At 37.5% G+C, this 23274-nt stretch overlaps 1 protein-coding gene across 1 annotated transcript; it reads left to right on the forward strand.

The window, feature by feature from the left end:
- Positions 1-236: 236 nt before the first annotated feature.
- Positions 237-23274, forward strand: LOC104533791 (mitochondrial 10-formyltetrahydrofolate dehydrogenase; the record flags this gene model as incomplete). Its single annotated transcript, XM_010186886.1, has 22 exons — positions 237-378; positions 2257-2491; positions 4061-4226; positions 5054-5155; positions 6731-6820; positions 7897-8031; positions 8433-8558; positions 9941-10032; positions 10885-11032; positions 11746-11865; positions 13035-13147; positions 14119-14269; positions 14836-14906; positions 15013-15118; positions 15479-15566; positions 16328-16421; positions 16668-16764; positions 18248-18346; positions 19082-19247; positions 20525-20630; positions 21802-22001; positions 23011-23274. Coding segments are annotated over 22 exons (2703 nt in total), but the record flags the coding sequence as incomplete, so codon positions are not given.

Consider the following 23274-nt stretch of genomic DNA (forward strand, 5'->3'; position numbering starts at 1 on the left):
CCATATAAACATCAGTGAGAGTGTCAGATGCTACTTTTTTGTTAAGTGTAGTCTCTCTGAATTGCCTGTCATTAATCTCAAAAAAATATTATTCCTTCAAAGGTGATTGGAGTAGAAAGACGATTCCATTTTAAATCAAAATGACCATTGATCAAGAAAGAGCAAGAGAGAAATGTAAGCAATGACTTATTTTCTTTGCATTCTAAAACATGGTTTGTTTTAATTCTTTTTACCAGGCTTATCAACATAAGCTAAAGCTAGCCCTTATAGGTCAAAGTATATTTGGACAAGAAGTTTATAACAAGCTGAGAAAAGAAGGCCATAAAGTTGTGGGAGTATTCACAGTGCCTGACAAGAATGGACAAGCCGATCCTTTGGGTAAGTGGAACCTTAATCCAAGTGTTAAAATTACAGGCATATGTAACAAACTTGCCTTTTCGTGAGAAGGCGATATCTATTATATGGGAATGACTTGCATATATTGCCTTTATTACAATGGGTTCACAAGAATTAGGCTTTAACAAACACAACTCCCAGGACTGGTTTAACCTTGTTAGTTAGTCAGTATTTAGAAGTTGTTTCTAACCATACAGGGCCATACATTATGGTATTTAAAAAATAAACTAATCACGTCCTTTATTTGAACGTACATCCTAGAGGTAATCCTGAACTAGATCTGTATCTTAAAGCAAGTAGCTGCTGAGCCTGTACTCAGGCACAAATGTCTGTCATCTGTTTCACTGTGGTTTCTGGGACACTCAGGGCATGATGCCAAGACAGTTTATCCCTGGCTTTCTGCCCTATCTGACAAGTCTGCACACAGCAGTGTACCTGCAGAGCCTATTTCTCTTCCACCTGGACTATAGAAAACCCATTGAAAGGAGTAGGAGAAGGCTTTGCTCTCCATTTTTCCATTGCCAAGATGCATAAGGATTTTCTAGACTTTCTAAAGAAAGAGTTATTGCCTCACAGGTATTCAGAATTGTACTCGTACAACAGAAACCAGCATGACAAAGAAGCTGAATTGTAACTTAGAGTTGGGTTTTTTTTCAGTGGCAGAAAAACAGTGAGTTAGTATGATTAGCAAATAGAAGTGTCAGAATGCATTATACCTTCATGGATAATCAGAAATTAACACTACATTCCATGAGCTGTCTGAAGTTTGTTTTTTTTTTTTTCCTGTCAGATCCTGACATGTTTTAACAGAACTCTTATGAGGGAAGAATCAAACATAAACTTTGCTTACCCGGGCCATGGCACTCCCAAACTAGTATATAGCTCTCAAGTTTATTATATTCTGTAACTCTACCTCATTAAAAGATTTAATCTCACTTTGGAATAATTAACAGAGGTGACTATTAGTTTAGAAAAAGACAACTTGGCTATGCAGCTCTGGAAGCATACCATGATACTTGTTTACATTGTATAAACTATTGTTGTACAGTTCTTACAATAGCAGATGTAACTAAGCAAATCTTTCACTCCTTTCAGTCATGCATTTATTTTAACTAAATAATAGTATTAGTTTATTGCTCTCCTAATGAAAAAAGTTACTAGATACTTTGTTGCTTTTTACTTGTAGATGACTCAGACAGCTTTAGTCTTAAGTGAAGTTTGCTAACATTTCTATATCCTTAGATAGCTATAATTTTTATTTCTAAAAGCAATTTCAGTACACACAAATGTCCATGGAATGATATTTAAGTATGTATTTGTTTAAGACCTAGGTTAATAGGCTAGAGATGCTTCAGGTCAAACTCAAGATTCAGTTTCAGAAGTGAAATAGAGAAAGTACAGAAATATGTTCAGGAATATAAATTAAATTAGGTGAATTTTTCATACCTCTTCTTGTTTTCCCTTTTCTTCCTATTACACATACAGCTCAAGAGATGTGGAGTTTGGCTCTATTATCCTACTCTCTGTGAGGAGTTATTAAGCAGTTGCACAGTAGAATTTATCAAATGCCTAAAAATTCTCTGCAATTAGTGTAGTTTTTGTTTCTCACCTTTGAGCCTAGTTTTGAGTGTAGCTGTGTGTTTAGTAGATAAAAGGGAAGCATATCTAGAAGACATTGGACTTAATAAAATGTATCTAAGTGCAAAGGTTTTTGAACAACATACAGAAGAGTACAAAGGGCGCTCTGTAATCATACATTTTATGATCTGCTTAAGTTGTCATTCAGTGTCTCTCTGATTTCAAGTTTGAATTTTTAACACAAAATGTGAATTAAAAAATAAAATTGTTCTTTTCCCTCAGCATTGGCAGCGGAGAAGGATGGCACTCCTGTTTTTAAGTTCCCCAGGTGGAGAGCTAAAGGCAAGTCCATCAAGGAAGTAGTTGCAGCCTACAAATCAGTTGGAGCAGAGCTAAACGTCCTTCCGTTCTGTACACAGTTTATCCCCATGGATGTTATTGACTGCCCAAAACATGGCTCAATTATTTACCATCCGTCCATCCTTCCACGTCACCGAGGAGCTTCTGCAATCAACTGGTGAGTTTTGTTCATCAAAACTACATGTACGTCATGTTAGGATGTTGGGCTGTACCCATTACTCATGTCAATGCTGTCACAGTTCTCTTGACTTGCAACTGCTCTGAAGGAACTTCTCTGAAGCAGCTGAGTATTTGGTTGATGAACTGCACTTCATACCTAAGATTCGTTATGATTTCCAATGCAAGTGCAGCTGTTATTCTGGGAAGATCAGTGATGTGATCTGTACATTCATATAATTTACTCACACCAGCAAATGGACAATCTGTAGTTTTCATAGGCAGGACACTGCCCTCCTAGCTTGTCCCACACAGACACTAGATAACTCTCTCAACAGGGCTTGATGCAGAGCCTAAGATTTCAGAGAAGGCTCAAAATTGAATAAGAATGATTTTCTCAAATGCATTCAAGGTAGGAGGTATATAGGGTGTTATAAGTGTTTGATATAAAAAAGGTGCTTATCAAAGAGAACATAGTGGGAAATCTGTATTGGTATTCAGGATGGAGGAGCTTAAGATGTTACTACCATACAGCCTTTCTTTGGGTAGAATAAGTCAGAACAATTCTCTTGAGCTGAACTGTGAGTAGAAGAGATTTTAGAGAAAAGCTTTCACTTTTATGAACCTGCCAACTTCCCCAGTTGTCTTTAACTATTGTCCCTCATTCTGCACAAATGTGTGCTTTACTCCTTCTAATAATGTAGTTTTCAGTGCTTACAATTTACAGTGTTTTTTCATGTGTATAACCCAGATCTCAGATGATCCTGTTACAACATATACTGCAAAGGGAATACTTACGTGAGATATGTCTTACAGAAAATGACATGCAGACAGATAGTTAAAAGCGTGTAGGAAACACATATATCTGTCCATTTCTGTCTGCTCCCTTAAAAATACTTTGTTTTGATTAGAGATCATTCTGAGACACATGCAGCTCCAAAGGAGAACTGGAAATCTAAGTGGTTGAAGTTCTCTTCAAATTCAGAGGCAGATCCTGAGCTGGTGTAAATCAGCATAGGTCTGTTGTAAGCAGTGCTGTGTTCATGTGCAGCAGCTGAGAATCTGACTGGGTACAAATTCCCTTAATAACTTTTCCTTAAACAGTTGCATATCCATCATTTTCCACTCTGAGTTTAACTATTTTTCAGCTGTGGGACAACTGTACTTCCTTTGCTGACCTACAGATAAGTTGTGAGGCTTAGCTAATTACAGTAAACTATTAATTATTCACATAATATGCTGTCTAGATGCTTCCACCTTTCAAATGATGTCTTAAGTATTGCACACCTTTTACCCTGAGTGTCTTACCACTAATAATACTTAAAGTAATTATCACAGTGAACTGTTTGATAGAAACCCAATTGCAGCATTTCCTATGTCACTTTGTGGAAACCACACATAAACAGTATCAAAACTGTGGGTTTCTGACTATGAAATGGATACTAAAGACGATTAGGATATTCTTTTCTATCTACCTAAAGCAAATGAATATGTAACAGATGGGTTGATATCCCTCACTACTTTCATACTGTCTGTACTTACTGTAAGGGTTTTTTTTTTTAATGTCCAGGACTTTAATCCAAGGAGATAAGAAAGCTGGGTTTACTATTTTTTGGGCTGATGATGGTTTGGACACTGGACCAATACTTCTTCAGCGGGAATGTGATGTTGGCCAAAATGATACTGTGGATGACCTGTATAACCGGTTTCTCTTCCCAGAAGGAATAAAGGCTATGGTATGTTTAGCTGTACTAAATATCATCATTTTGGGAAGAAAAGCATCTGATGGAGTTTGAAAGTAAAGGAAATATAGACAAGATACATACATTTGGAAAGACAGAGGTTGTGGTGCTCAGCCAAATCCCAGACCTGAGTGGAGCTGTGCTGCTTCACAACAGCTGAGGAGGTGGCCTCAGAATATTTGTTGCTGGCAGTGGGCAGAGCATATCCTGTTTCCGCAGGAGGCAAGAAGTTGGATTTGTCTGGAGTGTAGCTCTTTCCACAGATTTCTTGAATGTTTTTACAAGGTGAATTTTTTTACAGGCTCAGAACAGAAAGTTAAGGGTGAGGCTGAAAAAAAAGTAGGGCTGGTGTTTTAAGTTCTGGGCCCTGATGGATTGGTTTTGGATTTTGAATGCTTGTCCTGCTTTTGAATGATGAAAATGAAAAAAAGAAAATGCATTAAAAATACTCTTCATGGATCGTTAGAGAATTTATTATCTCTCTCCATTTAAATGCAGAGAAATAACTTTTTGCAGAAAGAAAAAGAGTTGAATGCAAACATACAGAGCCATGTTCTAGTCCTGCAGAATTTAGGCAGCTGCTGTATATTTGGTGACTAGGTACTTCCATCACATTTCTGAGGCTATTTCTCTTGTCAAAAAAATTTAAGCATATATGTACATTAAACAGTGCAGCATTGGTCCCTAGATTTTGGAAAACCTAGGTTTTAAAAATAAGCCAGTTCGCCTTGTGGCAGAAAGTCTTTTTGTGTCATTCCCAAGTATGACTGAGGAAAAAAGGTGAACGAAGCTAACATTAAATCTGTTACTTTTTCACTTAGGTGGAAGCTGTGAATCTAATTGCTGATGGTAAGGCCCCTCGTATACCTCAGCCTAAAGAAGGGGAAACATATGAAGGGATCCAGAAAAAGGAAAATGCAGAGGTAGTGTTAAATAACACTGTGTTTAACACATATCACTAGAAAAGTTGTTATTGACTCAAGTTACAATAGTAGTGATATCAAGTTGACATGAATTGTAACTCAGCTGTTTCTTCACCTCCTATTCCAGGGATAACTCCAATGATGTGTGTAATGGAGCCTCCGGTTAAGTTTCTATTCCCTTTCAGCAGTTACGTATATTTAGAAACTTGATATGCTCCTCGGTATTATCTACACACAGCTTGATGGCAGCTGCACCTTCAGTGGATACTTAACATGTTACCGTAATTTTAAGTACAGCATTGAAAGGAGAGAGCTCTCGTTGTTTACCAACAATCCATACTACATTCTCTACCAGAAGCAGATTTGATGTTAGGAAAAGCAAGTCTTGGCACCTTTCCTGTTGGCACCAGGAAAAACAAATATAGGTCATGTAAACAAACAACAGATAAAAAAAATATTTAAATGCCCATATAAGAATTATATAAGCACTCCCACTGCATTAGTTGGATCTTTGTTCTTGGGAAGGCCACCATAAAATGGTGATGAATGCTGCCTGTAATACCTCCTTTTCCTCTTCTAGACCAGTGCAGAAGTTTAACAAAAGAAGAAAAAGTAAAAATTATTCCAATAATTTCAATCATTTGTCCATGGAGAATGTAGTCCTTTTCACCTGCAATGTTATAGGTGATGGTTTTTGTATGTCAATTCCTGATTTAACTTAGAAACAAATAGCTTTACATAAGGATATTTTTATTCATCCCTTTAATATAAGACAGTGCACATGGAGTGCACTAGCTTAATCTCCCTGCTGTAAAACTATTCTCATTGGCTTATAATTTACTTCTAAATATTATTTGTGCTTAAACTAAGAAGGATGCTGAGTACCTGGGTTTTGTTATTTAATAGCTAGTCTGATACTTTCTTTGATTAATTTTGTACATATACTCACAGTACTGCAAAGATAAAGTAGTACATTTTCACTGGTGTTACATATTAAATATACATGACATTCTTAACAAAACATTATTTACTTTTTCCTCAAAGTCTTGCAGGACTTTCAAGTTGTAACAGGCATTCCATTTATGAAACAATTTATAAAGGGTTACTGAATGATTAAAAGCTATTTTAATAAAAGTTCATAGATTTATTAAAGAACTTAAGATCCAAGCAATAAATAGATCATTTTCAGCAGAAGGTGATACCCCTGACATACTTATTTATATTTCTACTGTGCTTATTAGTTTTATTAATCATAATATTAATTATTTATTAATTAATGCTTAGTAGCAAGAGTTATATTTTCATTATATTAGTGTGAGAAAGAGAATCAAGTAAAAAAATAGGCTGTATGGAACACAGAAGTGCTAAGAGCATCCCATTTGATAAAGCTTTGATAATTCGCCATCTGGAGATCACTGATCTTCCTTTGTTAGACCAGACTCATTCTGGGTTCTTAAATAAATGAATTGTTGAAATAGAAAGAGGGTGAATTTGTAACTCTTATATAGAAAAACATTACTACCTTGACTTATAACTAAACAGAGAAGAATTATCTTGCATGTCTTGATTTCTTAGATCTCTTGGGACCAACCTGCAGCAGCTTTGCACAATTGGATTCGAGGGCACGACAAAGTGCCTGGAGCATGGGCAAGAATAGATGGCCAGGTATGCTCTGACAACCAGAAGAATCTTCTTCTTTTCTATACCCTTTTTTTGACCTTTGTTGTTATAAAACTAAAGATGTCTGCATAGAGGTGAATACAAGTGAGAGTTACATTGGAGTAGCTGTCATTTGATGTCTATGTCCATGTACATATGGAGAAGAGACACCTAAAATTGTAGAGAACACAGTAGTTAAGTTGGTATTTTTTCTAGAATAGATCCATCTAATTCAAAGGAAGGTAAGAGCAATATCTGTATAAAACATTGGGCGTGGTACAAAGCGGTAAATAAGAATGGTAGAACTGGACTGTGGACATTCTGGGAAGTAGGCGTGCGCTACAGTATAATGCAACCCATGCTGTACGGTGAGCAACTTCACAGTATTAACAGCAAAATGAAGCACTGTGAGCTACTGAAATAACAAATGAGGTTTTATTTTAAAGAGATTTGGGCCTAGATCAGTTGCAGAAATAAATATATCTTGTTTTATTCAAAAACAACTTCTTCCTTTCAGTGCATTAAAAGTACTATACATTTGATCCACTTAGTACTTACATAAAATATTTTTTAAATCGCATCATCTTTCCTGACTGTTACGTCTAGATTTTTGTTGTTTACTTAACTATTTGCCATCTGCTGGTAGGCTACTCCAAAAGCCTGGTTCTGCCCTAACATCCAGGAACTGTTGCTGGTTTGAGAGTCCAGAAAGAACAGAAGAGCCAAACAGCGAGGCAGTGTTCAGCACTGCCAGCCTGGGAGCAGAGCAGGACTCCACCAGTCACAGTCAGGCTTCTGCTGGTCTCTCACTCTGGGCATGCACTGGCAAAAGCTGCTTCCCTTTCTGCACTGGTTCTGGCATGCATGTTCTCACAGCTAAGCACCTTTGCAGGTTCAGGCAGCCTGCAAAGTTTTATATGTTCTGGGTTGTAAAGATGCAGAAATAATGTTGCAACATGTTTTCCATGTGTAGGTACTTGCATTTTATTTATATTGCATTAAAGCTTCAAAAGTATAATTTCATTATTAGGATTTTAGAGCACATTTAGAATCTGTGCACTTTTAATTGTGTTTATTTTTAGATGGTAACCTTTTATGGTTCATCATTACTTGATGCTTCAGTGCCTGCTGGACAAGAGCTGGCAATTAAAGGTGCTTCAAGACCTGGACTTGTAACCAAGAATGGTCTAGTCATTTTTGGTAATGATGGGAAGATGGTAAGTGCTTACGCCAGCAAACATGTGCATGGGTGGAATAAATTTAGCAAGAAGTGCAAGTAGTGTGGAATTGTCAAGCTATACAAATCCAGCTGCTAATGACAGAGGGCTCATTTGCTTGGAGTTTATCAGTCCTCTACCATCCTATAGAGAAGACATTCATGTTTTCCTTCTCACTCAATCCATACTCATTTCCAATATGGATTAAAATCTGCTAGTACTAGGAGAGACTCTTTTAAGACAGGTAGGAGTGGCCTGTGTTAAATTGCCTGCATCATAGCAGCTTTCCTGCAAGCGATTTATATGACTATTTCAATAACCACATTAATGCCTAATAACTCTTTGCAAAAGGATGTATTACCTCCCATATAATTTAAAATAATATCTTCTCATTTTTTTAGGTACTAGTGAAAAATCTGCAGTTTGAGGATGGAAAAATGATCCCTGCATCTAAATACTTCTCTGCTGATGAAACAACTGCCCTGGAACTTACAGAAGAGGAGAAAAAGATGGCAGAAGACATTAGGGTAATTCAGTAAACCAATTTAGTACCATATTACTTCATACAAAAGCATTACATACATCTCATTATAGGCAAGGCATATCTTTTATTTAGCCATGCAATTTGATTTTTGATAAAATGTACTCAAACAATATGGGGTTGAATCTTTAGTTATTAAGTCAGGTGGAATTGGGAGTTTCCTAGAGTACTTACACATAACTCTAGAAAGTTTGCTTTCAGATACAAGTGATACAAAGACAGTGATTGTGGTAAATGTTTATGAATTATGAAGATGGGAGTAAGGAAAAATAAATGGACCTTTCCCCCACAAACATGAGGTTTGCAACACTGACAGACCTGGATAGTTCTGAGATCCTTGCTTTGCTGTGGTGTTACTCCCTAGGATTTGCTCAGGTAGACGAGTTCTGCTGTGTTAGAACAGCAGTCTGAAAGAGAAAAGCAGCAGCTTTCTCCCTCTGCCTGTGTGTGCTGTCTCTCTTCTGCCACAGCCGCACACAAGAGGCTACTTGGGAGAGGGACGCAGCAATGAAGCAGCTGGAGTAGAAAGCTGTCATAGCCAGAGAGCACTTTGATGCCCTCTCATGTAATCCACTCCCCTGTACTGAGTGTCAGAGGCTTAGCTGAAAGCGACTTTTGTCATTAAAGTTTTGTGCCAGAACAACTGAATCATGGATGTCTTCCCTTCTTCTAACTCTGCTCCAAGGTCAGTAGCTTTTGACACGGGTCAGACAGTGTGATGCACTCGTATTTTAAACTGCTGCTTCAGAATTAGCTTGAACCTGCTTGCCAGCAGCCTAAATGCTGCCTGGAGCTATTGACTGATTGAGACAGTAGCAAAAAGAAATACAAACTCTTCAGTTTGTGACACTACCTGCTAACTTAATTGTAATTAATTTAAGTGTCATATTACCAGTTATTTCACAATTCATGTTAGTGAAAATCTCTATCTCATGCATGCAGCTTAAACTATTTCTCAGCTCTGCCCAGGTGCAAGAAATCCCATCAGTCCAGTCACAAAGTGCTCCAGGCTGTCCTTACTCTTGCTGACTTGGTATAATGCAATGGGAAGTTATTATTTGGAGGATAAAGACCTTAAAAAAATGGGCCTGAAAATTATTAGCTTTACCATTCAGGTTGCTTGCCTGGTTAGGTGAAATTATCATGTACAAAATAATATTCTTATAAGGTAATTATGCTGAAGATTTCATTGGCTAACATCAGGTCTCTAGAAAGTTCTAGACCTTCTTGGAATAATTTTCTGTTTTAGAAACCTTTGAAATAATACACATTGTAGGCACAGATACCGTAGAAAATATTGTTTGATAAATACTCACTGCAATTAGAGGATTTCTCATTATTGCCTCCATTATTTTTATGTATTCCTAGGCTATTTGGAAGGGAATTTTGAGCAATGTTGCTGTAATTGAGGACTCCACAGACTTTTTCAAATCTGGAGCATCCTCTATGCATGTTGTCAGGTAAAAATATTTAAAATACCGAATATCTGAATCAAAAGTTAATTGAAACAAAGTTGTTATGGTGCTTTTAAATCCGGGTTGTCAGGTAGTGTTAAAATATATATATTTTTCCCCTATATTTTCCAGTTCCTTTTCCTACCTTTGAAAATGTAGTCATGTTCTGTTCCCAAAATTAGGAGGTACTGATGTAATCCTGCTTTTTCTGTTCATGTAGAATTGCCCTTAACTTCAGGAAAGTCAGCCCCATGGGGGAGCATGGTGATGCTCAAACCTGTCTGCATGCAGGGATGGGTATCTTAAGACCAGAGGCTGACTGGGAAGCTGAACAAAGAACTCTCCAGAGGGAAGGAGAAGGCTTTGACAGAAAGAATTGAGCCCATGCTTACAAGTACACTGAGTTCATGCTGTGTTGGGTCATCTCAGTTACCTTCTCTTTGCAACTCAGATATCCCAGGCCATAATATGTGATCAGCATTTCAGGTGTTAAGTTTTTTTTGAATAAACTGATTATTTTCTTATTACTTACCAGTCTCATAGAGCTCTGAATATCCTCCACGTATGGGTTAGAGTAGTCCCATATACTGTTTTATCATTCAGTCAATCAATATATACTATTTGTCATTAACTTCCAAAAGCTTACCTAAAAGTATTCCAGAACTGACATTTTCTTTTCCATAACACCCACAATTAAACCAGCTTCAGTGCCACTGTTGTCAGAGAAGCACACCCACACATATTCACATGCTTACAAACTGGCACCCAGTTTTGACCTCTTTTGACCTTCTAACTATTCAGTTTTCTGAATAATTCTTTTGTTTGTAATTAAACTTACTCTTTCTTCAAAATCTTTAGAATGCTAGAAGAGATCAAACAGAAATATAGTGGACTTCAACTACAGAATGAAGATGTGTATATGGCCACGAAGTTTGCAGACTTTATTCAAATGGCTGTCAGAAAATTCAGAGGTGAAGACAAAGAAGAAGAGTTAGTCATTGATTACGTAAGACCTTTAGGTTTGCCTTTTTTGCTTTTTCTTTCTTGTTTTTGGGGGAGGGTAGACAATGCGTTTTAGTAGACTGCCTGATGCAGTAGGAAAAACAAATGAATATTTACTCATACAAACTCTTCTTTGTGACTTTTTTATTATATATATTTGCATTTTGAAATGCAAGTATATATCTAATGTCACTTACAATGCAGCAGAAACCAGGAGATCAAGAACACACAGCAGAGTAGATCACACATGGGCAGACATTCCTACCTCCCCTGCGCTCGGCTGTCAGAATGCTTCAGTCAGGGTGCTTCTAGACCTGCCTTCCTGAGGCAAACAGTGCTAGGTTTTTCTCCTAAAAGTCTGGTAGAAAACTTGATGTGAAAAGATGATTGCATGTTTTTTAAGTCATTAAGCAAGTCAGGACTTCTTGCATTTGGGAATTATGCATTTGGTTGAAGTTCAGTAGGACCAGCCTTAACCAGGGGTTAGTATTGGTCTGAACATAGAGATCCAAAGATTAAAAAAAATTACAGAAATCTGCTTAACTATCTCTGAGTATGATCACAGGTGTTCAGGGAGAATATGATTTCCATTTAATTTTGCTCTTTTGCCCACTTCCAACAACCATATATACATTGTAGATATAAAAAGCTTGTGAAGTTACAATAAATCTCAGTTATTAAAAGTTTAAATTAATTTGTTGTTTGTTTCACTCTTAGGTTTCAAAAAACGTGAACAACATGACTGTGAATATGCCATACCAATGTTTCATTAATGGGCAATTTATTAATGCTGATGATGGAAAAACATTTGACACTATAAATCCAACAGATGGATCAGTAAGTAATTTCTAAATATGATCAACACCAGTTTATTTCAATTCCTTTGACTATTAAAAAATCGAAAGCACTAATTGAATATTCCCAGTTTCAAAACTATACTGTACACATTAAATGACCCCTAGAAATAATTTGAAATTTCAATTTACTTCCCAGTCTGTATGTTTTACAGCTTTTGCGTTTCAGTCAAGCTGCACTGTAAAAATAACCGACTTTCGCTTCAGCTATTATGTCAATTTCCATATGCAGCCGTATGTTTTACCTCAACTTCATTCTTGTTTAGCTTTGCAAAAAAAATTGTTCTAGTTTAGTTACTAAAGAAGTATTTATTTTAGGATATTGTGTATATTTCCTGTCAGTCATCAACTTCCATTTTTATTTTACTTTTTTTTACAAATCTGATATCTTAGGGCAAGGGTAACTTTTAAGTACCCCTTTAAATTCCCAGTAAGAAAAATGACTCTTCAATAGGACAATATGTGCAGTTGCACTTTGGTCCTGAACTACTGAATCTTGGTTGAGCAACTCATAACTATGAATTATAAATAAGAGTAGTGATTCTCATGTCCATGTAACTGCTATTTAATTTTGGAGTAAATAAATTGTGCTGAAATCAGTACCACAAATTTCACTATCATCAGCAGTCAGACTCTGGTCGTTTTCCTGAAACTTATTATGTAATTGAATAAAACTCATAGCAATTTAATATTAGAATTTACAATGGGTGTATTTATACAACGCAATCAGCATAAAATACTACGTGTATATAGTGCCTTATGGTAGCAGAAGCACCATTCCTCGGAAATGAAACATATAGGAGTAATTTTAGCATGTTTGGATATTAGATCATACTATCATATACAGACTTTCAACTTTTGTAATATCACATTGATTTTACATCTGGAAAGAGAGAGTGAAATCAAGTAGGATGATGCATCTTGATGTGAAGAAGATAGACCCAGGAATCAGAGTCCCTGCAGTGTCCTCCAAATTCTGCCACCTCAATTGTTTCTGAACTTTTTTGCAGTCAGGCTTACCCATCCCAACTGCTAGGATTGATGATATTAAGTATTTGCTTATACCCAGGTAGTCAAGAAGTTTAGGAGGAAGGAGTAACACTCTGCATCCCAGCATTTTAGTTTGAGCTGACACGGTGCTACCTTTGACAGATAATAGCCAGTGTGTCTTCTGCTTCCCTGGCTGATGTTGACAAGGCAGTGGCGGCAGCAAAGGAGGCATTTGAAAATGGTGAATGGGGAAGAATGAATGCAAGGATGTACAGGTGAGTGAAAGGCAGCTTGTGTTTGTTTTGTTTCCTTAAATCTTATTGTTTAGTTCCTCTGAGGAATTGTTGCTTACATTTTCTGAATATGATGGATATTCACTGTCAGATGAACCAGATCTTTTTTTGGCTGTGTTGTTATTGTTTCAGAAGATAAACTGAGGTTATGCTGAGTGTATGGTATTTTAGTGGTGATTTCTGATCCTCGAAGGGCAAGAGTTGGTTTTGGAAGGATCATGATGCTAGCTATGTAATGTAAGGGCAGTACTGGAGGCAGCTAATGAAAGCCCAGTTACTATGGGCTCTCCATATGCAGCGTGACACTTCTGGTGCCTTACAGCAAGTGCAGGGAGAACACATGTCTTGCAGACTTGGAATGACTAGAAGCTCCAGGGCTCCTCTATAAAGAAAGCCTCTTTTGTGCAGGTACATGAAGGGTTTTTGTTGCTTTTTCTTTTCCAGGACATAAAAATGAGTAAGTACAGTAGACATGAGTAAAGAAACTGATTGCTACTCCTGATTGCCACAGTCCACATTTAGCTAATGTGATCATGGACTATCAATCATCAGCACACAGGAGGAGATGTACTAGGAAAATTTGCTCCTATTCAGTAGGTGGAGAGCTTAGTTCATGTGCTTCACATAAGCAGCTGGCTTTAAAGAAGTTAAGATCTTGAATAGAGCTAAAACTTCCTGCCTCAAGAAACTCACGAAGGAGTAGGGTCCAGTGTATCAAACACTTTTCTTCTGCAGGGTGTAGTCTGCAGGCTCATCAACATTACTATTGGATGTCCTGGCTAAATCAGTTGTGCTGAGAAGACTGCATATTTACCTATAGGGAAGAGAAGGGATTTTTTCACCTTCAAAAAATATAATGTTCAATAGCGTGCCCATACCCACAAAGCATTTTAGACTGCCAATGGTTCGATGTCACTTCTCTTTGATGTGGATTTGTAATGCTTTTATTAAAGACTTGCAGACCTGATGGAAGAACATCAAGAAGAGTTAGCAACAATAGAGTCTATTGACTCAGGAGCTGTCTACACTTTAGCTTTGAAGACCCATGTAGGAATGTCTGTGCAAACATTCAGATACTTCGCTGGATGGTGTGACAAAATTCAGGCAAGTGAATATGTAAAGAAAATAATGGCAGTGCTTTTCTACATTTTTTTTTTACTCTAAATATCTAAGAAATCATTTGAGGTATCACACTGGGTATGCATGCTTAGTCAGTTCTTCATTATTCATGGAGGAGAATGTTGTTGTGGTCAGGACGTGGGTAAGTGCAGAGACTCGTGTACTCTGTTACCTTCTGACCAAGAGGAGTGAGTTTGCTTGATGGCACAGCACATGGCACAGGTTCAACAGCATTTCCTCAAGTATTTTTAAGGTCCACAATCAGGAGTATAATTCAGCTTTTTTCATCCATCAGACCCTCACTTTATTTTTAATACTTTAGTTATCTATGCTTTTTTTTTCATCCAACTGAAAATCAAGAGTTGACAACAGTATCTGTAGTAGGAAATCATACAGTAGAAGCATCCCTGCCCCTGTCTCTGATAAAAAAAGGCTTCTGGTTTTGAAGCCTTTCCAACGTAGTGGCTTTCCAAAACATACTTACGTGGCAAATATATTTGCAATAAAAGTTATTAAACAGTACCAAGATTTGTCCCTCCTCTGTCTTTCAGGGTGCTACAATTCCAATTAACCAGGCCCGGCCAAACCATAATCTAACATTCACCAAGAAAGAGCCAATAGGGTAAGTATCACCTTTTTCTTCTTAGTGACAACCTTGACATATATAAAAGCCATGCAAAAGCTGCCATAAAAAAATCTAATCTTTGCCTGTTTTTTCCTACCTTAAGTGTCTGTGCAATTGTTATCCCCTGGAATTACCCACTGATGATGCTTGCATGGAAAAGTGCAGCATGCTTGGCTGCAGGCAACACACTTGTACTCAAGCCAGCTCAGGTAAAACCAAAAAGTAACGTACACATGGCTTAGGTCCTCCACTGTTTGTTCAGGCAAAATAATTCAGGCAGTCCAGCAGGTTTCACCCACTGGTTGACCTGTCATATGTTTTAAAGTGCATGTGTAATAGTACAAATTGCCACGATGATACAAGGTACCGATTGTCTTCAGTTCTGCTCTGATGCTACTCTCATGTTCAAGAATGATTTTTTTTTTTTCCACAAGAAACCATCACTTTTAATTTGTCAACACTGGGAGTAAGAAGATGAATATTGTAACAAAATTAAGATGTACTGAATAGAAAAGATGTCATCATGCATTGATTAAATTAGGAGACCTAATCTAAATGTTTCTACTTAGGTCACACCTCTGACTTCCTTGAAGTTTGCGGAACTCGCAGCTAAAGCTGGATTTCCTAAGGGTGTCATAAATATTCTGCCTGGTTCAGGTAAAACTTCAACTTATCATTTTTCTGGGTCATGCTAAAACTGGTGAACTAGCATTTTACCTTTTTGAAGACCTATTACATAAGTGCATGTATCTTCATAGACAGTAGGCTTGCATCTATGTCATACAGCAATTTCACAAATTTCCAGAACAGAACTGGAAAAATCTATATGTCACCTGGCTCTAGCTAGTGGTAAGAGCAGTCAGCCTCCACCCTTTATAAGTTCACACAAATAGCATGAATACTCTGAAAAATAATGTATTGCAGAGAAACAAGTTCCACTTGACTGTAAAACTTCATTTTATCTCCTAATCTTATCATCACTTGGAAGTATTTAAATGTCACTCTGAGACACCTAGAGCAAGCCGGTATAAGATGCGTATTGACCACTATAAGTAAGTCATGGTCTACACTGTGTTGCCTAATACCACAATTTTCCTCGTTCCCCTAAGGAAGAAAAGTGACAAAGTAACTGTACGGGGCAGGCTCTGTTATAAATTAGGTTATTCCACCTACAGTGGAATATTAGGAAGGAAGTTCTTTTGTCCAGACAAATGGGGTAATTTGGAGACATTAATGTGATCCAAGTTAACTAATGTGACATTTTTCAGTCATATGAATAAAGCTGTAATTATAAATAAGAATGTGATATTGTACTTGATTGACATGTTGTTAGCTCTTTCTGTGTTACAGTGCTGCTGCTGGAGTAGTAAAAATTGCCTGTGTACTGTCCAGTTAAGCTGTTTTTCTCACTCCGATAGGTGGCTTAGTGGGACAGCACCTGTCTGAACATCCAGATGTTCGCAAAGTTGGATTCACTGGATCGACACCAACTGGTAAACAGATCATGAAGAGGTACTCTCAGCAAAAGATTCACAAATAAACACTGCTAATCTAATTCTGGAGTATCTTATTAGCTATATTGTGCATGTAGCAGTATTAGAAAAGCATAACTACATGTGGTTGTTTACATTTATGTAGAATTCTGCAAATCACTATTGGAAAATAGAGGAAAATTTTTACTAGATAAGATTAAATGGAAATAATTAAGCTATTTTAAAGTTGGTTTTTTATTATTTATGTTTTTTATGTTTTTTACAGTGCTGCTACTAATCTGAAGAAAGTGTCTCTTGAACTTGGTGGTAAATCACCATTGATCATATTCAGTGACTGCGAACTTGACAGAGCTGTAAAAATGGTAATGTTACTTTGAAATAAAATACGTTCAAAGCCTTTGTGATACATCCTCACAGTATTGCAATATTCCTTTTTCTTATTCTTGCCAAACACTTCAGTAGGGAGCCCTTGCATGAAAAATCATGCAATCTGTTAGAAAACAGACTCTGTTTCTACAGAGTGTTTCTTTATGCCAGCACAACTAAAGCTTTTGTGCTGCACCAAAAAGGCTGGGATCAGTACTACAAGAAATATACATTAGAAAATACAACAAAACAAAGAAATATAGTGGGAAAGTATTTTCACTAGTGAAGTTGACATGTTAAAATTGATTTGTCAAAATCTGATGCTAATAAGAAAACACTTTAAAAAAAAAAAGCCTGAAAGTGAGTTAAAATATACATTGAGCTCCCTATTGCATATATAGTTCTTAATTCACCATCAATCATCATAATTCACCTTCCCAACCAGCCATAATGTGTTTAAGGTTCATAAATAAGATGTGCAAATAAGAATTCAGTGGATTTAGGGAGCTTATTGCCTGCTGAGGTAATCTGATTCATCAACATGACAGCAGATGCTGTTTGCTCACTGAGAAGCAAGCAAAGGTCTTCCACATTGTACTTACCCAAAGCACCAATTTTGTGACTTCTCTAAACCAGCATAAGCAGGTACTGCTACTAGGAAGATATTGTACACTTTCCCCATTTTTTTGGAGTGTCATTTTGGCAGGACAGAAGTCAGAGTGACTGCAAAGTGAAGTAAATGAGGAAAATAATAAAAGCCAAAACTTTGCAGTTAGCACACTGCTTGGCCCCCGCCACTGTTCTCAGCTGCAGAAGTGAGAGGGTGATGCAGAGGTTGGCCTGAGCTCTACCTGGCATTAATGACTTTGAATAATAGTGAAACAATGCTTTTTTGCTACATACTTGACATTAGCACATGATCCTGGTCAAACCTACTAATGCCAGGACCCTAGGCCTTTGCAGATGCCAGAAAACTACTTTTTAGGAATTTTATTTGTCCTGCTTCTCCTTCTCCCACCTCCCTACCCCCCTGGAAAAACAATGGCAGGTATCAGTTCTTGGTAAATAAAACCAAACTGCTGGGGTCTTAATCTGCACTCTTGAAACAGGAGGTTCTCTGCGGATCAGAATTAGGTGATGTTCACCCAGCTACATGCAGCTTCCAACACATTAGCACAGTTTTATATTCGCTGGTTGTGCTGCCAGCCCTCTGCTCTGTGATGCTGCAGCAGCTGTTTCTGTGGGTCGCTGATGGAAATGGAAAGAGCCATGCGAATGGGTTCATCCTGAGCCATTTGTCACTGTGGAAGTGCGTTTGCCAGTTATAAGATCAGTCTGCTTGCTGCATTGATGATGTCCCTTTACATAAAGCATTGTGCTTTGAGGTTCACTAACACAGAGTGCAACCCCAGGGAACAGACTGAAAGGGAGACTGAAAAGTGTGCATATAAATATTAATGTTTTTTTGTCCCTGATCAGGGTATGGGAGCAGTATATTTCAACAAAGGAGAAAACTGCATTGCAGCTGGCAGGCTGTTTGTGGAAGAATCAATCCATGATGAATTTGTTGGAAAAGTGGTAAGTTTTTCAAGGACTAAAGTTTAAGCATATCGTTTACTATGGATCAAAGATCCACCGATTTTATAGACACTTCCGTTTCTTCTTATTTTCAGTTGTTTAATTTCTCATTACTGCTTATGATAGGCAATGCTGCCTCTCGGGAACCTCTTACAGGGTTAAAATGAAGGCACTGAAGGGATATATTTTCATCAGTAAAGCACAGATAAATTACATTGAAATAGATACTGTACCTTCAGTGATATTTCATAGTTGACTAGGAAAGTAAGATTAAAAAGATTATTGGCCTTAGGTCAATGTTATTGAAGGCTGCTGTGAAGTTTAAAAAAAAGGCATATTGGAAGTGTAGCTAGAATAATACAAAGGTCATTATTAAAAATCCAATAGTGACCACAGTGTACCTCTTGAGAATTCATTTATTTAGCTCAAGAATAGGAAATCACTGTCATAACTCATTTACCACTGGTAAAAGCTAACATTTTACATGCCTATATTAAGAGCAGAAGAGAATGAATATGTGAAAACAGCATCAAAAACTTTCAGAAGCAACCAGAGGTGATCAAACATTAGACAAAGCCTCATTTTAGAAAGGGAGGAGCATTACACCTTCTAAGAATCCAGCCCTTTCTTAGAGCCTAACTTCATAGCACAAAAAAGGAATCATCCCGAATCACTGGTCACTTTAACAACTATTTGCTACATTATGTAACTTCATTTTAATTTGGTAACCCATAGGTGGAAGAAATAAAAAAGATGAAAATTGGTGACCCGCTTGATAGATCTACAGATCATGGTCCACAAAATCACAAGGCACATTTGGAAAAGCTGCTGCAATATTGTGAAACTGGAGTAAAAGAAGGAGCCACTCTAGTGTATGGAGGAAGACAGGTATCTAGACCAGGTAAAATACTGTTCAGAGGTGTTGGGAACTTTTACACTTTAAACAAAAGCCGTCATGGTTGTCTCTTCTGTGTTATGTGAAGTAGCACTATCATGGGAACACTACCAGGTAAGTACAAGATACCACTTGAGAACAGGGCTTTCAAGTCTCATATTATGAGAAGCTGTGCAAATGAAACGTATCATGAAATTGAATCATAATATAGTCTGTATGGGAATCTTTTGTTCCTTTATTTCTGTTGTTTGTGAGGCATTGAGGCTTTTTTTTGCAACACTCTTGAACTGTCAAGAGCCATATGTTATAATTACATCCGTTTAGATCATATTAACAGTAAAGCTGACTGAGGACACCACTAGCAGAGTGTGCATAAGGTATTATTATCAAAAGCCTTTTTTTCTATATAGATAACATGTATGCTAAGTTTAGTGGGCAGGCATGAAAGCAACATTTTCATTGACATCTGTCCTTTATCAATAATGAAGGAGCAACATTTGCGTCAGAGTTTCAAAACATAATGACTGCATCCCTAAATAAAACAGAAGTGGAGATTCATAACCCTACGACACCAGGGTAACAAACCTAAATGGGAAATCTTATGGAAGGGAACAACATTTATATAAAATGTCTGAAGTTGATTTTACCCACTCAAACTGGAATACACTCACTCACCAAGATGTAGGTGACCAGGAGCACTTGTGTATAACAGCAGGACGGTTCTTGATTGGCAGTGATGAGTTAGCTTTTGGACAGGTCTTTACAGCCTTCAGAAATGAAGAGTCATTATGAGGCAGTCCTGTGTCTCAGAATTGTCTTTGCTTCAGCATCCATAAATCTTAGGCAAAGCTGCTGCCCATTGCATGTTTTTCCTTGTTTGGAATATACAGATCTTTATGAGTACAGCCTATCTTCCTGTAGGGTAACAAGAAAAACAGTGGCCTCTGTGACATGCTGTAACCTTGTCTTCCTGCTGTCAGAGTGCAGGGTCTTCCCCTGAGGAGTCCCCTGGGCTGAGGCATGCAGACCTCCTGGCATGGCAGGGGACAGCATGTGGTGGTGTTCTGATCAGTGCAGGCCATGCTGTTAACCTTTTTTCTGCTGTTTCTCTGCTGCTTAGACACATGCATTTCCATTCATCCTTCATTTGTTTCCATCTTGATATTTGCTGTTTCAAGTCTCAACATATCTGTGACCTCAAAATATAGGAAAGATACAGCCTGGACAATACAAACCATGAAGCATTTTTGCCATGTTCAAACAGTGCTCTATCCTCTCTTCAGGTTTTTTCATGGAACCCACAGTATTCACAGATGTTGAAGACCATATGTATATTGCCCAGGAAGAGTCCTTTGGTCCTGTGATGGTGATTTCTAAATTTAAAAATGGGTATGTTCTCCTCTGGTTACTGTTAGAAACTTTTAGTTTCCCTTTTTCACTGTAAATGTAGATGTGATAGCATACATAGTATGATTTTGTTAAATCTTGTAAGACCAGTCTGAATCCCTAGATCCTATTTTAACTAAATTCTGAGAAAAGACCCTTTTTAGTAGGGGGTATCCTGCTCGATGTCAATACGGAACTAATTCTCTTAGCAATGTGTAACAAAACAGAATGCAGCCATAAGTGCCAGTTCTTAAATAAGACTTCGTGTTCAGTGAAATGTTTTTACTGAAGTTGATGTGGTCATTACAACAGCTTGATCAAATTACAAAATGTGTATTTTTTACAGTGGAAGCGCTTGTTTTTCTCTGTCACAAAGGATGGCATAGTGGTGGTGTGCATTATGTAACAATAGCACGCTACTGTTGCAAATGCAAATCCCTCTGTATATTTTGCAGACTGCCAGTTTTAATAGCTTTCATTCCAAATCATAAGAATTCTTTTACACCCAGATGAGATTAAAACCCTATGTAGAAACTGTCATATAACTGTTTCCACCAGGTTTCATTTTCTGCAGTTTGATAATGCAGTTACGAATCAGCTACATAGATAGCCCTTCACATCTATAAATTATGTATAGCAATAAGGGACTGTATTGAGGTTTTTTAAGTTTTAAATTATGAAGAATTTTTGAAGCTATATGGAGATGAGATGCAAATAGCATTCTGGATATGGCCTGAAAAGTTTTGTCTTGATAGACATCTGAATTTCAGCACTTACTCTCCATTAACTTGTAAAGCAGACCAAAATTTTAGCAAATCAATTCATAATCTGCTGCCAAGCTCTGCTTTACAAGTGTTTTTGTATCACTCTAATCCCCTGGTTGTACTATAGCTGAGCAAAGTTGGGATGCACGCTGCATTTTTTCCTGTGACATTTCTTAGTGTTGATCTTAACCACTGAAGGTTACAAGCTTGACAGATTTTTACAGGGGTATGAATGTCCATAGATCTGTCAGATTGATACACAGATTAGCCCTTGATAAACTGTCTTTAAAAAAAGCTAACTGGAGAAGGGTGAGCATGGGAAAAGGTGCTTCAATGACACTGAAGGTGGAAGGTTGCTGACACTTGTTTATTTTACCTAGTTGCAAGTAAATAATTTCTTTTCCTCCTAGAGATGTCGATGGAGTGCTGCAACGGGCAAATAGGACAGAATATGGCTTAGCTTCAGGGGTTTTCACAAAAGACATAAGCAAAGCTCTCTACATCAGTGAGAAGCTAGAAGCTGGAACGGTTTTTATTAACACATATAACAAAACTGACGTGGCAGCACCATTTGGTGGATTTAAGCAGTCTGGCTTTGGGAAAGATTTAGGTAAGTTGCTCTCTCCCTCCTCCATTTCTCATCGGGCAGTCCAAATCAATGAAAAAAACCCACCTTACCAGCATATTGTATCAAGTAAAACATGAGCTATGGATTAATTTCCTGCATCTCCTACATTCCTCCAATTATAGTAATGTAGTTCCTCTCCCATCCTTACCCCTCAATACCCATCCCCACCTCATTGCCTCCAGTTCAGCCCTTCCTGTACATTTGCTAAATAATGCTACAGCATGCAGACTGTTCCTCTCCAGTTCCGCTCAGAGCACATTACAGCTTGTCCACAGCTGCATACAGGCTACAAAATGCTGCCAAGCAGCAAAGGCGTTGGCCAAAATCTTTTCCTCAGAAAGAATGCTAGTTTAGGTTTCTCTTCTAAACTTGTTAGACCATGCAGAACTTTTTTATGCCTTAAAACGTCCTCAAAATTTGCTGACAGCCACAGAGAAGGACACATAAAAATATTTTGTTTTCAAAACCAGGTTTTTTTTAAAAAGTGGTGTCTATTCTGTCAAAGAAACAAGTCTGGACAGATCAAGCCTTGTGGCAAAGAAAAATGAAAGAAAAAGAATTTCAGTGACACAACAGGCTTTTGCCTCTGGAATCTCTAGCAAGTATCAGACACTTCCTGAAACCAAAATGAGTAGTGGCATCAGGAACAGGAGATTACCAATTTTAACACAGCTTCTTTGCCTAGAAACAGCACAGGCAAACCAAAGTTCATAAATTCAGCTATGAGCCTCCAATGGCCATCCAGAGACTGCCGTGGCTGCTTGTCAAATTCCAGCTCCTTTTTCCATATCTGTTGGGTTTGGCCTCTTCCTGTCAAACCAGTTCTGTAAATCTCAGTGGGAGGGTAAGGTAATTAGTTTCCATTATTCCTTAAGAACTCAAATACTGGCTAAAGCATTATGAATTTTTTTCTTAATAATATAGTTACAGTCTCTAACAACATTCTCTCATTTAGCTGCTATTCTAACTGGTGAATATTGTGCTTGTACAGGTGAAGAAGCTCTTCATGAATATCTCAGAACCAAGGCTGTCACTGTGGAGTATTAAAGTAACAGCCTCACTTGGAAAGGAAACTTTCAGCAGAGTTATGATCTTAATAACTCCATGAAGCACTTAATACCATGCCCAGGATATGCTGTCTGCAGTGATACAACTAAAAAAAAAAATTAAACCAAAACACCCATTCCATGGATAATTTTTGAAAAATCAGGTCCAAATTTTAGTCTCGCTGAAAGATAAGAGCACTTGGAAATTA

Source organism: Mesitornis unicolor, unplaced genomic scaffold, assembly GCF_000695765.1.
Source record: "Mesitornis unicolor isolate BGI_N332 unplaced genomic scaffold, ASM69576v1 scaffold18236, whole genome shotgun sequence".
Classification (NCBI taxonomy): domain Eukaryota; kingdom Metazoa; phylum Chordata; class Aves; order Mesitornithiformes; family Mesitornithidae; genus Mesitornis; species Mesitornis unicolor.